The sequence below is a fragment of the Phocoena sinus genome, chromosome 19 (genome assembly GCF_008692025.1).
Source record: "Phocoena sinus isolate mPhoSin1 chromosome 19, mPhoSin1.pri, whole genome shotgun sequence".
NCBI lineage: Eukaryota > Metazoa > Chordata > Mammalia > Artiodactyla > Phocoenidae > Phocoena > Phocoena sinus.
The window spans coordinates 2,988,162-3,000,569 of record NC_045781.1 but is presented as its reverse complement, the minus strand read 5'-3'; the positions used below and the strand labels follow the sequence as shown (position 1 = coordinate 3,000,569).

The window sequence follows — 12,408 nt, the reverse complement described above, 5'->3', positions numbered from 1 at the left end:
AGCCTGAAAGAGGGCGACAAAATCTTTGGCCTCCCCATCAGTGCCTTCGCTGGTTTCTGCCAAGGCTGACCACTCCCTACTCTCCCACCAGCCGAGAACCCCGACACTTGTCTGGGTCTGCGGCCCTTACCTGACCCTCCATAACAGTCCAAGAGGTACAACGACCAGCAGGTCTGCCCTCCTGCAGATGAAGGAACAGGGCAGGGAGAAGGGCCATGCCGCAGGGGTGCATGCAGGAAGCTGACGTGCGCTGCCGGGTCTCCTGCCCCCACCCCTGGAGTGAGGGCAGAACCTGTGACCACGCTGGGACATGTTCCTGCAGTCAAGTTATCACCCGGGGCTCATCAGCTTCATCTAATCAACTGGGTCCCACAAAAGGGGGCTGTGGGGTGAGAACCCTGGCAGCTTCTAGGAGCTGGGGATAGCCCCAGGCCCTATGACCCCAAGAAACTGAATCCCGCCAGCTTTGAGTTTGAAGAGGACCCGAGAAAGGAACGTGCCCAGTGGATCCTCAACTTCACTTCTGAAACCCGAGCAGTGACCAGCCCATCACACCAACTTCCAACCAACACAAATTGTAAGACAGGTGTCTCCTTAGGCCTGGGATTTTTGATATATGATACAGAAATCCACAGGAACATGTTCTGTTGGCTAGAGCGGGATCAAGTGCCCCAGCGCACGGCAGACAGACGGGGCTTCCACACCCACTGCCCGGCCACTATGCCCATTTCAGGAGAACAAGGGCAGGAGAGATCAGCAGCAGGCCCGTGCCTGGCACTGCACCTCAGACAGAGGGCGCCTCTGACTCCAACAGGAGGCCCGCTGGGCTGAGAGACCTGTGCTCAGCCCACGTGAAGACTCGGGCTGGGGTGCCCACTGCTCAAAGCCAGGGTGGTGGAGGCAACAACAGCTGCTTTTCCGACTTTATTTAGAAAAACAAATCCAGGTCCGAGTGCCCCCGTGCCCTCCCCCACCCCAGCCATAACTTAAATAACTTAGAGACAGAGTTGGGGGCGGGTGGGAGAGGGAGGGAGGAGAGCCCCCTACAGCCGCCGCAGCGCCCGCTTCTTGTCCGTCTTCTTCTTGGCTGCCAGCTTCTTATCACGCTCACCCGCGTGCTTCTTGGCCATGGGCCCCTCGACCCCTCCTGGGCCCCCAGGGGCCATGGGGTCAGCGGTGGAGGCCACAGCCCCGCTGGCCAGGGACCGGCTGGCCTCGGCCCTGCCGCTGCTGGGCCCACCTGCGCCCCCGTGGATCTCTGTGAGCAGGCGTGCGCGGGCGGCGTACTCCTCGTAGTTCTCCAAGAGCAGGCGGCCCGCCTCCTCGTTGAGGGCAGACTCGGGGTTAGGGTGGATCAGCAGGCACTTGATGGTCTGTGGGGAGAGTGCTAGGGTCAGGGGGGACCGGCCCCCCAAGCCTCACACATCCGGCCTTGTGGCCTCCACTCCCAACACCGCTCCCCCAGATGGCACATGCATGCAGGCACCGTGATCAGTGACTCGCCCCAGGTCATTCAGGAAGTGAGCGGGGACTTCCCTGGTGGCACAGTCATTAAGAATCCACCTGCCAATGCAGGGGACATGGGTTCGAGCCCTGGTCCGGGAAGATCCCATGTGCCGCAGAGCAACTAAGCCCATGCACCACAACTACTGAGCCTGTGCTGTAGAGCCCGTGCTCTGCAACAAGAGAAGCCACTGTAATGAGAAGCCTGCGCACCACAACGAAAAGCCCGTGCACAGCAACGAAGACGCAATGCAGCCAAAAAAAAAAAAAAAAAAAAAAGGAAGCGAGGGGGACAACTTAGGAACTAGACAACTAGCTCTACATTACACTACAGGAACATGCTTAAAGCTACAGCTATCGCTGGCTTTAACAGGAATCTCAAGGGCAGAGGCACAAATCCTGGCTGGGCAAGCTGTTAATACCCAAGAGAAAGGCACCAGGGCATAAAGAGAGACTGATGCCCGAGGACAGTCGAGAGTGGTCCAGGAAGGAAGTGAGTCTTCAATATTCCTTAATCTGCCCATTTTAACTGCAGAGTAAATCGAGGCCGAAAGGTGTGACCAGCCAGCCCCCAATGGACCGTTCTAAGAGTAGTTTACCCAGACAGCTGTGGCCCCTAAACCGTGTTTGTTTTACCTCCACTTTGATTCTAAAAGGGAACGCAGAGCACCCCAGGAACCTAGAACTTGTCTGGCCTTGAGCAGGTGAAATGCTCGCACGTGTAAATAGGGGCAGTAACAAGTACTCCCCAAAGCACCTGGCCCAACACACATCACTGATAATCATGAGGGACCAGCATCACACCCTAATTCTGACAACTGCACCCCACAACCAGAGGCCTGACTGCCCGCCTTTCCCACAGCTGCCCTCCCATGGCTGAGCCTGGCCTGGGCCCCGCACTGCAGGCCCTAGGGATTGTTGGGGACACTTGGGAGTTATTCTGTGAGCTCATCTCTGGTGTTGCTGGCAGCCACCACTGACACTCCAGGGAGAGGAGGGAAAGGTTTGGGGTCTGTTTACCTTGGTGCTCAATCCTCCCCGGGGCCCTGCAGGAAACCCCTTCCCCATCCTCCCTACCAGCTGCCCCAGGGGCTCATTAGAAATTCAGTGTTTGTTTTTTTAAATTTCACCTTGTGAGAGGGGTGGAGAGGCATCAGGTGACCTACATGCTTTAAGTGGCCTATGGGGACCCCGGAGCACCAGCGTGGGTGAGGTGGGCCTGGATGGTTCTCTGCGGGGTGGTCCCTGCTGCACGATGTGCAGCAGCTTCCCTGTCTCCACCCAGCAGGTGCTGGTAGCACCCCCAGCTGTGACAATTAAAAATGTCCCCAATGGAACAAAGCCACCCCTGGTTGAGGAACGATGGAATGACAATGGTGATGGTTGTACAAGCTGTGACTATTGAAACACCAATGACTGTACGCTGTAGGAAACTGGAAAGTCTATCTTCGCCCTAACCAGACGCTTGACTTGTACCTGTCAGAACACCGTCCTGCTACACAAACCATCACTTGTTCCACAGCAAAGGTAGCTGGGCACTGCCAAGCCTTCCAGAAAAGCTGGAAATCTGGATTCTTATGTAGAAGCCCCAACCAGTTCAGTGTTGACTTTAGAAGAGAAACAAGGCTCCGTGGCTTGGGCATCACTGGGGTGCGTCCAGGAGGGAGGCCCAGGCCCAGGCAGAACTCACCAGCAGCACGTGCCGGATGCCCAGCTCAGCTGTCCAGTCCCTCTTGAGCACGTTGACGCAGATCTCACCATTGGCGCCCACATTTGGGTGGAAGATCTTGGTCAGGAAGTAGCCCTTGGGTGGGGAAGCAGGAAAGTCCTTCCCCAGCAGGAGTTTCATGCGGAAGAGGCCTCCAGCGTATGGGGTCCCCTCTGGAATGCAGGGAGGGGGACAGTGTCAGGAGACGCAGGCCTTCCAGGCACCCCCAAAACCAGTCTCCTCGGTCTGGCTGCGAGGCAAGTGCCCCACCGCCTCCTCCACCAGACGGGGGGTTCTCAAGAGGAAGACAGGCCCAGGTTCCCAGGGGGCCACAGGCACCACCCCCAGCTCAGAGTAAACCCCCTGACTGGTGGTCCCCACCCACGGATCCCTCTTCACTCCCAAGTGAAGGCACAGCACACCCTTCCCAAGAGGCACAGACACACGTGCCCACTCAGCTCCTCGGAAAAACATCTATTTGGAAGCCTCTCAGGCAAATGTCAGGACAGTTCTGTCCACTCCGTGGTCTTCCCTGCCGCAGCAAACACTGGGAGCTGTTCCAGACCCATGGCTGTTCCTCATGCCCCAGCCCCCACGTCCCACCCATCATAGCCTGGGCAGCTGACCTCCAGGTCCACTCCTGAATCTGAGCCCACCTCCAAGTCCAGCAGAACCACTTCTCTCACCTGATGGATGCCCATGGTCAGCGGCTTCCTGACCGGCCTCCAGATTCTATCCCCACCCTCACTGAAGTCAAAGTGAAGTCTGAAGCGACCCACTGGCCCGGCTTTAAACCTTACAAAGGCTTCCTTTCCAAACTCCTTTAAGAGAGGCCTACAAGCCCTAAAAGATCTGTTCCCTATAAGCTTCACAAGTCTTTTTTCTTCTTTTCCTCAGGAAGTCTTCCCTGACCCCCTCCCCACAAGTTCAACTCCAGACTAGATCCTTCATCACACTCTTCACTTATAAAAATTAAACTAATAACTTAAATGTAGTGCACGTGAAACAACCTGCTAAGCCACTCTGCAAGATGGCGGTCCCCTGTAGTTATTTGGTTATTACTGTTATCTCCCTGAAAGCCTGCATTTGGCTTGTTCTCTGCTTGGTCCCCAGAGAACCTAACACTGGTGGCATGAAGGAGTTTGAGATGATCCAGCCTCCCCTCCAGGCCTTTGCTGACATTTCTCCCCACCTGGCATCCTCTTCCCAATCCCACTTAATTCCTACCCATACTTCAGGATGGAAGAAACACCCAAACCCAGGTAAGGCCCCATTATATGCTCTCCTGGCCCCCAGAATTTTTCTCACAACACTTACGGGGAAAGTATATACAATTACTTGTCATTTCTAGTGTCCTGCCCTGCATACTGTGAGCACCATGTGTAACAGGTGTGCCTGTCATGTCTCAGGGTCTGGCAGTCCACCTTACAGTGGGAGCCTCCTATCCTTGCTCTAAGATTGACGGAGATCTAGGAAGTGCACCCCTCCCTCTCATTCCCACACTCACCAGGGCCCTCGATGGTGACCTGCAGGTCAGTGAGGTCCTCCTCATTGGGAAAGACCTTGATACCATCAGGTGGGTCAGTTGTCAGTGTCGTCACCTCCTTGTACACCAGGCGGATGATATGGGGGGGCAGGTTCTCCACGTTGGAGTTCTAGGTGTGGAGACAAGGGGGTGAGCCACGGGCAGAGCCAGGGCCTGGTGCCTCCTGCAGGATCTAGGATGCAGTGGCACCCTAGTCTCTTACTCCTGCAGTCCCAGGTTGCTAATCACCCTGAGCTCCCAGAACCCCCAACCCAGGATGCTTCAGGCGACCGCCCCAAGCTGATCTCCCACTAGAAATAGGGCGGATTGCCGAGGGCTTGCGGATGACTCCACCTTCCCCAGAAGACCCCAAAGCCCGCTCGTAGCTCCGCAAGGTCCCCGAATGATTCCGGGCAGGCCCGAGGCCTATGTCGGTCCCCCTTCCCCACCTAATCTTGGTTAAGACCACCCTAGAAACCCCAACTCGAGCCTGGAGACGGCGGCGGAGCGTCGTTGTCCCCGAAACACCCACGGGCGGGCCAAAAAGCCCGGAGCTCGGCTGGGCCCTCCCCTCCCGCCCCGCCCCGCCTACAGGAAGGCCCCTGGGCCCATCTCAGGCCCGGGATACCCAGGTGGGCCCTCCAATCCCCCAAGCCGCCCGCGAGAGGCTCCTGAGATCCCGCCTCCTCCTCTAGGAGGAGCCCAACCACCCCTCCCGGGCCTGGACGCCTAGCTCACCATGACTGCTGCCGGCCGGGGGCGGGTCCCCCCGGCCCCCTTCCTGCGCTCTCCGGCCGCCGGCCGGGGCGGGGGGCCCAACTGCTGCCGCTGCGGCCCTAGCGAGGCCCCGGCGGCCCCGCTCTGCTCCCCGCTGCCTCCGACGCCCGCCGCGAACCGCACCACACCTCCACCCGCCCCCAGTGCCCGGCCGCACTAAGCCTGTCGCGCGCGCACCGCCGCCCTTTTATATCCGCCCACAGGCCGCGCCCCCTCGCGGGCCCCTCTCGCCGTGCCTCGACCCGTGACGTCAGCGCGCACGGCCCTCGGCGTTCGACGAGCTCGCTCACTTCCAGCAAGCTGCAGGCCGAAGTTGGGGAGGGGGCGCTCGGCGGGCCGGCCAATGGGGGTACGCGGTGGTCGGGGAGGGATCCGGGAGGATGGAGTGGCGGAGAAGGGGAAGTAGAGTGAGAGAGGACGTGAAGGGCGACGCGACCGCTGATTGGCCCGTTTGAATGAGACGCTGGCGCACGCGCGCGCCCTGACGCCCAGGAGATCACTCACGCGACTAACGGTCGGCCGTGGAGCCTGGGCAGGGCGAAGGGAGGTGGGACTCTGGCGGTTTAAAAGGACGATAGAAGGCGCGCCGGCCAATAGGGACGCGCAGTCGTGGAGTGGCGTCACGAGACGCGCGCGGGCCAATCCTTGACGGAGAAGGCAGTACGGGGGTTGGGGGGGGCGAGGGAAATGGAGAGCGACCAATGGGAGCCTTGCCTAGCGCGGACCCAGGCGCTCGCAGCCAGTGAAGTTCGTTGATTTTTGTGTATGCAAATGAGTGTGCGCGGATGCCCGCGCCCCTTCCTCAGCCGGGAGTGGGGGTGGGCGCTGGGAATCGTTGTACGTTTTTTTCCGAGGCGCCATTTTGTGCTGAGAATGACCTGTGACCTGCGTGGTGTGTCAACCCGGCGCTGAAGGCTTAGACGCCTGGCCGTCCAGTGTGTGACCTATGGCCCCAGCCAGGCCTCAGTCTCCTCCTGTGAGGACTGTGCCCGAGAAAGAAGGAAGAGCCCCCAGGCCTTGTTGAGGGCCTGGCCCTGACTGTGACTGACAGCGGCTTCCCGCCAGCCAGGCCTCGCCGGGACTCCCTTTCCCAGTCTGGGGAACCGGCGCAGAGCGCCCCGGGCGGCCCAGTGTCGGCGCCCTGAGAGCGGGAGGCCCGGGAGCTGACCCGCCTCCTCGGCTTCTGTGCGGTGCGGCCGCGGCGCCGCCGTCAGGCCCTTTCTGCCCTGGTCCCGAAAAGACTCCTCAGGGGGCCCCAGCCTCTGGAACAGGGGCCGGGAACGTGCAGAGACGCCCACCGCCGTAGCCATGACTAGTTTGTGGCAGATTGGCCGCACGCGGGCATCCCACGCGCCTCGCCTTGGGTCTTATCCCACCGGGTGCAGAGGAGTCCGGCCCAGTTAACACCCAAGAACCCTGAAGGAAGAGGGGGGTCAAGTGACTTGCCCAGCCCCCCCCCCCCCGCTTGGGACATGGCGGAGGTGGTGGTCAGACTGAGCTGTATCTCAGAAGTCCACTCCACAGACGTAACTGATGATGGTCACGGGAGTGGTGGTGGTCGATCCGGTGCTCGCTGGGCAGGGCAGGGCGCTGTTCTAGTTTCTTTGCATGCTTCATCTCATTGAATCTTTGCCACAGCCCTGTTGGGTGGATGTTATGATTCCCCTCTGGACACCCTCAGTCGTTCAGTACGCTTTTATTTTTGAGCACCTATCATGGAGGTGAGGAAGCTGCTCTGAGAGGTGACTTTTTTTTTTCCAGCCGTGCTGCACAGGTTGTGGGATCTTAGTTCCCCGACCAGGGACTGACCTCAGTTCCTTGGCAGTGAGAGCGAGTATCCTGTGGTAGGCAGGATACTCTGAGGATATGGCTGAGCATAAAAGGGACAAAATCCCTGCGCACTCGGGGAGCTGACGTCTTCGTGGGGAAGCCAGACAGTAAACAAGTAAGTATATCCTATCATGTCAGCGAGTGATAAAGACGGTAGAGGAACAATCAGGGCCAAGGGCCTACAAAGGGAGGGCTGGGGGCTGCTCTTTGACCTGAGGAAGGATCACTTGGGCTCCATATGGGAAGGTCTAGGGGAAAAGCATTCCAGAAAAGGGAACAGCCCGTGCAAAGGCGAGGCGAGGGGATCGCGCTTGGTGTGTTTGGGGCGCCACCAGGAAGCCAGTGAGGGTAGGTCGGAGGGAGGTGCTTAAGTCCGAGAGGTAAGGGGGGGTAGCGGTTACATCTCTCGCCTCTGCCGGGTGGGCGGTGTGTTGTCTTCAAGCCCTAGGGAGCCATTGGAGGCTTTGACAGGGCCGTGGGCGGTAATAGAGAGGGAGGCGAGCAGGATGGTGGCAGTGGGGATGGGAGACGTGATGGGGATCGGTGACGTCGACAGGACCTGAGGGAGAAGGAAGGAATCGCCTGCATCTTAAAATTGGGGTCAGCAAACCTCAGTAAAGGTTTTTGATTTTGCGGGCCATCAGTCTCTGTCCCAGCGTACCCAGTTCTGCTGCTATAGCCCCAGAGTAGCCAAGCCCATGTGCAGATGTAGGGGCTGGCTGTGTTCCCATCAGCCTTTGTTTACAGAAACAGGCAGTGGCAGGGGTTGGACCTCAGGGAGGCTGCTTTTTACCGACCCCTGAAATCCCAACAGGCCCCACCCCTGCTAAGAACTTTTCAAGAGCCCTCAACACACTGCGTTTCGAGTAAATCCCAAACTCCCATGAGATCCGTAAGTACACTCTCCCTGAGGCCCCCTTGGCCTCTTTCTGTCTGTCTCCCTGCTATAAGCCAATCTCTGCCTGACCTGAAGAAGTTTACACGGGAGTCCCCTGTGCCAGGAGAGCTTTCCTCCTCCTCTGTCCTCCTCATGGCCTAGGCTCACCTTAAAATGTCACCTCTCATGGGACTTCCCTGGCAGTCCAGTGGTTAGGACTCCTCACTCTCACTGCCAAGGAACTGAGGTCAGTCCCTGGTCGGGGAACTAAGATCCCACAACCTGTGCAGCACGGCTGGAAAAAAAAAAAGTCACCTCTCAGGGCAGCTTCCTCACCTCCACTCCCATGCTCTGTTTACTTCACCCTCTTTGATCTTCTTGGTCCATAAGAATTTATTATTTGTTTGCTTACGTGTTTGTCTCTGTCCCCCGATGAGTACAGCCCCAGGAGCACAGGGACCCTGTTCTTAGACTCTAGCAGAGTACCTGACAGATCAAGGTGTTTGTTCAGCAAGTATTTATTGAGCACCTACTGTGTGCCAGGCACTGTTCTGGGTGATTGGGATACGTAGGCAAACAAAGATCTTTGCCCTTGTGGGGCTTACTGTGGTGAGAGAAGACAGACACAGAAGTGAAATGTGATAAATAAATAAAATACATGGTATGTTAGAAGGGAGCAAGTGCTGTGGAAAAAGAGAAAAGTAGAGCAAGGGAGGGGCTCAGAGTGTGCCAGGTTGTGAATTTTAAGCCAGGTGGCCAGGGAGGCCTTACCAAGCAGGTATCATGTGAACACAAGTTTGAAGGAAGGGAGGAAGTGAGCTATGTGCTTATCAGGGAAGAGCATTCCAGCCAGTGGGAACAGCTGGAACAAAGGCCTAGCACGTGCAAGGAACTGCAAGGAGGCTGGTTTGGTTGGAACAGAGTGGGCAAGGGGGAGGGTGTGGGGAGCTGAGGTTACAGAGATGTATGTGTGGATGGAGTTGGGGAGCCGGTATCATTCAGGGCCTTGAAGGCCGTGGCTAGGACTGTGGTCTTGTCTCCGGGGGAACAGGGAGCCATGGCAGGGTTTTGAGCAGCGGAATGCTGGGGTCTCACTCTGACTGCTGGATGGAGAAGAGAATGAAGGGGCATGAGGGCGGAAGCAGGGAGGCCGGGGAGGAGGCTGTTGCAATAACCCTGAGAAGAGATGGTGCTGGTCATCAAAGAAGATATATAAATGGCCAATAAGCACATGACAAGATGCTCAGCATCACCAGCCATCAGGGAAACGCACATCAAAACCACAGTGAGCTACCACATTACACCACCAGGGTGGCTATGATCAAAAAGTGAGATAATAAGTGTTGGGGAGGATGTGGAAAATAGGAACCCTCACACAGCTGGTGGGAATGAAAAATGGTGCAGCTGATTTGGAAAACAGTCTGGCAGTTCCTCAGATGATTAAATCTAGAGTTACCATATGACCCAGCAATTCCACTGCTAGGTATATACCAGAGAAATGGAAACATGTCCACGTGAAAAGTCATACGCAGATATTCATAGCAGCGTTATTTATAATAGCCGAAAGTGGGAACAACCCACATGTTCAGCAACTGGTGAATGGATAAACTAACTGGTATTTACTTACAATGAAATGTTATACAACCATAGAAAGGAGTGAAGTAAAAAAAAAAAAAAAAAGAAAGGAGTGAAGTACTGTTATCTGCTACAAAATGGATGAACCTCCAAAGCGCTATGCTAAGGGAAAGAAGCCAGTCACAAAGGACTACATGTTGTATGATTCCATTTATATGAAATGTCAAGAACAGTCAAATGCATGCAGACAGAAAGTGGATTAGTGATTGCCTAGGACTGGGGGATGGAGAGTTGATAGCCAATGGGTAGATTTTCTTCTTGGGGCGCTGAAAATATTCTAAAATTGTGATGGTAGATGCACAGCTCTATGAATATACCAGAACACTTTAAATTGGTGAGTTTTATGTATGGCATGTGAGTTATATGTCAGAATAAAGATGTTATTTTTCTAAAAAGAATTTTTAAAAAATACTGAGATGGGAGGAACTGAAAGAAGGCCAGAGGGGTGGAGAAAGAGGGAGAGAGAGGTCCGAAGGAAGAATGTTCTGAGCCAGTAGAGGTAGGTATGGAGGGGCTAGGCTTGGTAGAGCCCTAGGGAGCCAATGAGGAATTCTCACCAGGACGTGTGAGTGGATTTGGTACTGATGTTGAGATTCTGGCTCAGGGCTGCTGGGTAGAGACTAGACTGGAGGACCCAGAGTGGAAGCAGGAACTCCAGCAGGGAGCTGGTCATGGGTTGGGCTAGTGTGGTGGCTATGGCTGAGAAGTGGGCGGATCTGAGAATGACTCAGGAGATGGCCTAGTGATGGGCCTTTTGTGTGTGTTTGGGAGACTGGAATCTGCAGGGGATGGGCTAGGGGAGGGCTGTCCTTACTTTCCTAAATATTGGAGACCTGGAAACTTACTTTTGCTCAGTGAAACCCAAATTGTCCCTTCGGCTTGAATTCTAGCTTCAGAAATTAATCTTCATTTCTTCTGTTCATCTGTATTAAATCACTAAAGAAATACATGCTTGGAGGGAAATTCACACAGTTACTGCAGTGCAAGAAGTAAAAGTAGGAGGTGCAGCTCTAGCTCTCCTTCCACTCCCACGTTTGCAATCCCACCCCCTCAGGTACCCGCTGTTAATATCTGGGTGTCTTCTTCCCCACACTACTTGGACGTTTACATTCCCGCACATCCTCCCTCGGCAGCATGCACAGCGGTCCTTGATAAGAACACGGGAGTTTCTAGCATTCTCCAACTAACGGGTGTTTATGCCGGTCCAGTCTGTGGCTAGAAGCTGCAGTGAGCATCCTCAAACGTTTATCTTTGGGCAAAGGTGTGAGCTTTCCTGAAGGAGAAATTCCTAGAAGTGGAATCTCAGGATCAAAAGAGCATGAGTGTTTGCAATTCTGCCAAGTAGCCCTTGGCAGGATTCTACTTATTTAGATCTTCACCATTAGGCTCTGATCCATTCATTCAATAATTCATTTAGAACCAACTGTTTGCCAGGCTGTGTTTCTGTGTGCTTGGGATACATCAGTGACCAAGACAGGAAGCAAGACACCACCTTCCTGGGGCTTCCATTCTGGTGGGGAGACAGATAAACAGTAAGCACTAAACCCAGGGTGGCCAACTGTACGGGGTTGCCCAAGATGCTGGACTTTCAGTGAGTGCCAGCACTGGGAAAGTCCTGGGCTAGTGGGTAAGAAAAGCTGGTAGTATAAAAAGATATTACTATAAAAATTAGAGCAGTTAAGGTAAGGAGGTTTAGGAACACTGGGGGGAGGGGGGAGAATTTTAGATGCGGGGAGTCAGGGTAGATCTTCATCGAGAAGGAAACAAATATTTAAAGGAAGCGAGGGAGCAAGGTTTGTGCTTATCCAGAGGAGAAAGACTGTTCCAGGCAGAGGAAACAGCCGATGTCAATGTTTTGATGCAGAAATGAGCCCGAGTATTAGCAGTCTTCAGAATATGTGCCAGTCATGGTCAAAGGTGCCTCATCTTTCATCGGCATTTCCTTTCTTCCCAGTGAGGCTGAGCATCTTTTCATGAGTAAATGCCTCCATCTTTATTTCTGAGTTCACAGTCTGTGGTTGCTGATGTGTTCTCTGCCCCTTAGTGCCCTTAACATTTTTAAGCAAGTTGACTGTAAGGCTGTGGTAGGTAATTAGCAAGAACCACTTTCCTTTGTGCCCCTGAACAGAGGTTAGAGCTCTGCCCCAGTGGGAGGGGCCCGCATTAATGGCTAAATATGCCTGCAGTGGATCAGGTGCTCCCTCTAGTGACAGACAGCAGCAATGAAACGCGTTGCTCTTATCCCGCTCCAAAAACCCTAGACCGCAGAGCACAGACTTTCATGTTGGACAAAAACAAACTTTAGGGGTTTCCCTGGTGGCGCAGTGGTTAGGAGTCCGCCTGCCGATGCAGGGGACACGGGTTCGTGCCCCGGTCCTGAAGGGTCCCACATGCCGCGGAGCGGCTGGGCCCGTGAGCCACGGCCGCTGAGCCTGCGCGTCCGGAGCCTGTGCTCTGCAACGGGAGAGGCCACGACAGTGAGAGGCCTGTGTACCGCAAAAAAAACACAAAACAAAACAAAAAAAAACAATAGTAACTAGGGGCTTCCTATAA

At 55.2% G+C, this 12,408-nt stretch overlaps 1 protein-coding gene across 1 annotated transcript; it reads right to left on the bottom strand.

Moving 5' to 3' along the window:
- Positions 1 to 908: 908 nt before the first annotated feature.
- On the bottom strand, positions 909 to 5,709 carry UBE2S (ubiquitin conjugating enzyme E2 S). Its single transcript, XM_032612932.1, has 4 exons — positions 5,475 to 5,709; positions 4,719 to 4,866; positions 3,194 to 3,384; positions 909 to 1,373 (listed from the first exon to the last, which is right to left on the bottom strand). Exons 1-4 carry the CDS (start codon positions 5,475 to 5,477, stop codon positions 1,044 to 1,046), a joined length of 672 nt encoding a protein of 223 aa, XP_032468823.1. The 5' UTR covers positions 5,478 to 5,709; the 3' UTR covers positions 909 to 1,043.
- Between the last annotated feature and the right edge of the window lie 6,699 nt (positions 5,710 to 12,408).

Bases quoted from the DNA above. Each gene is read 5' to 3' on its own strand.
- UBE2S (XM_032612932.1), bottom strand. The intron at 3,385-4,718 runs GTGAGTGTGGGA...CCTGCATTCCAG, and splicing joins GGTCACCATCGAGGGCCCTG to AGGGGACCCCATACGCTGGA. The intron at 1,374-3,193 runs GTGAGTTCTGCC...CTCTCCCCACAG, and splicing joins GCATCCGGCACGTGCTGCTG to ACCATCAAGTGCCTGCTGAT.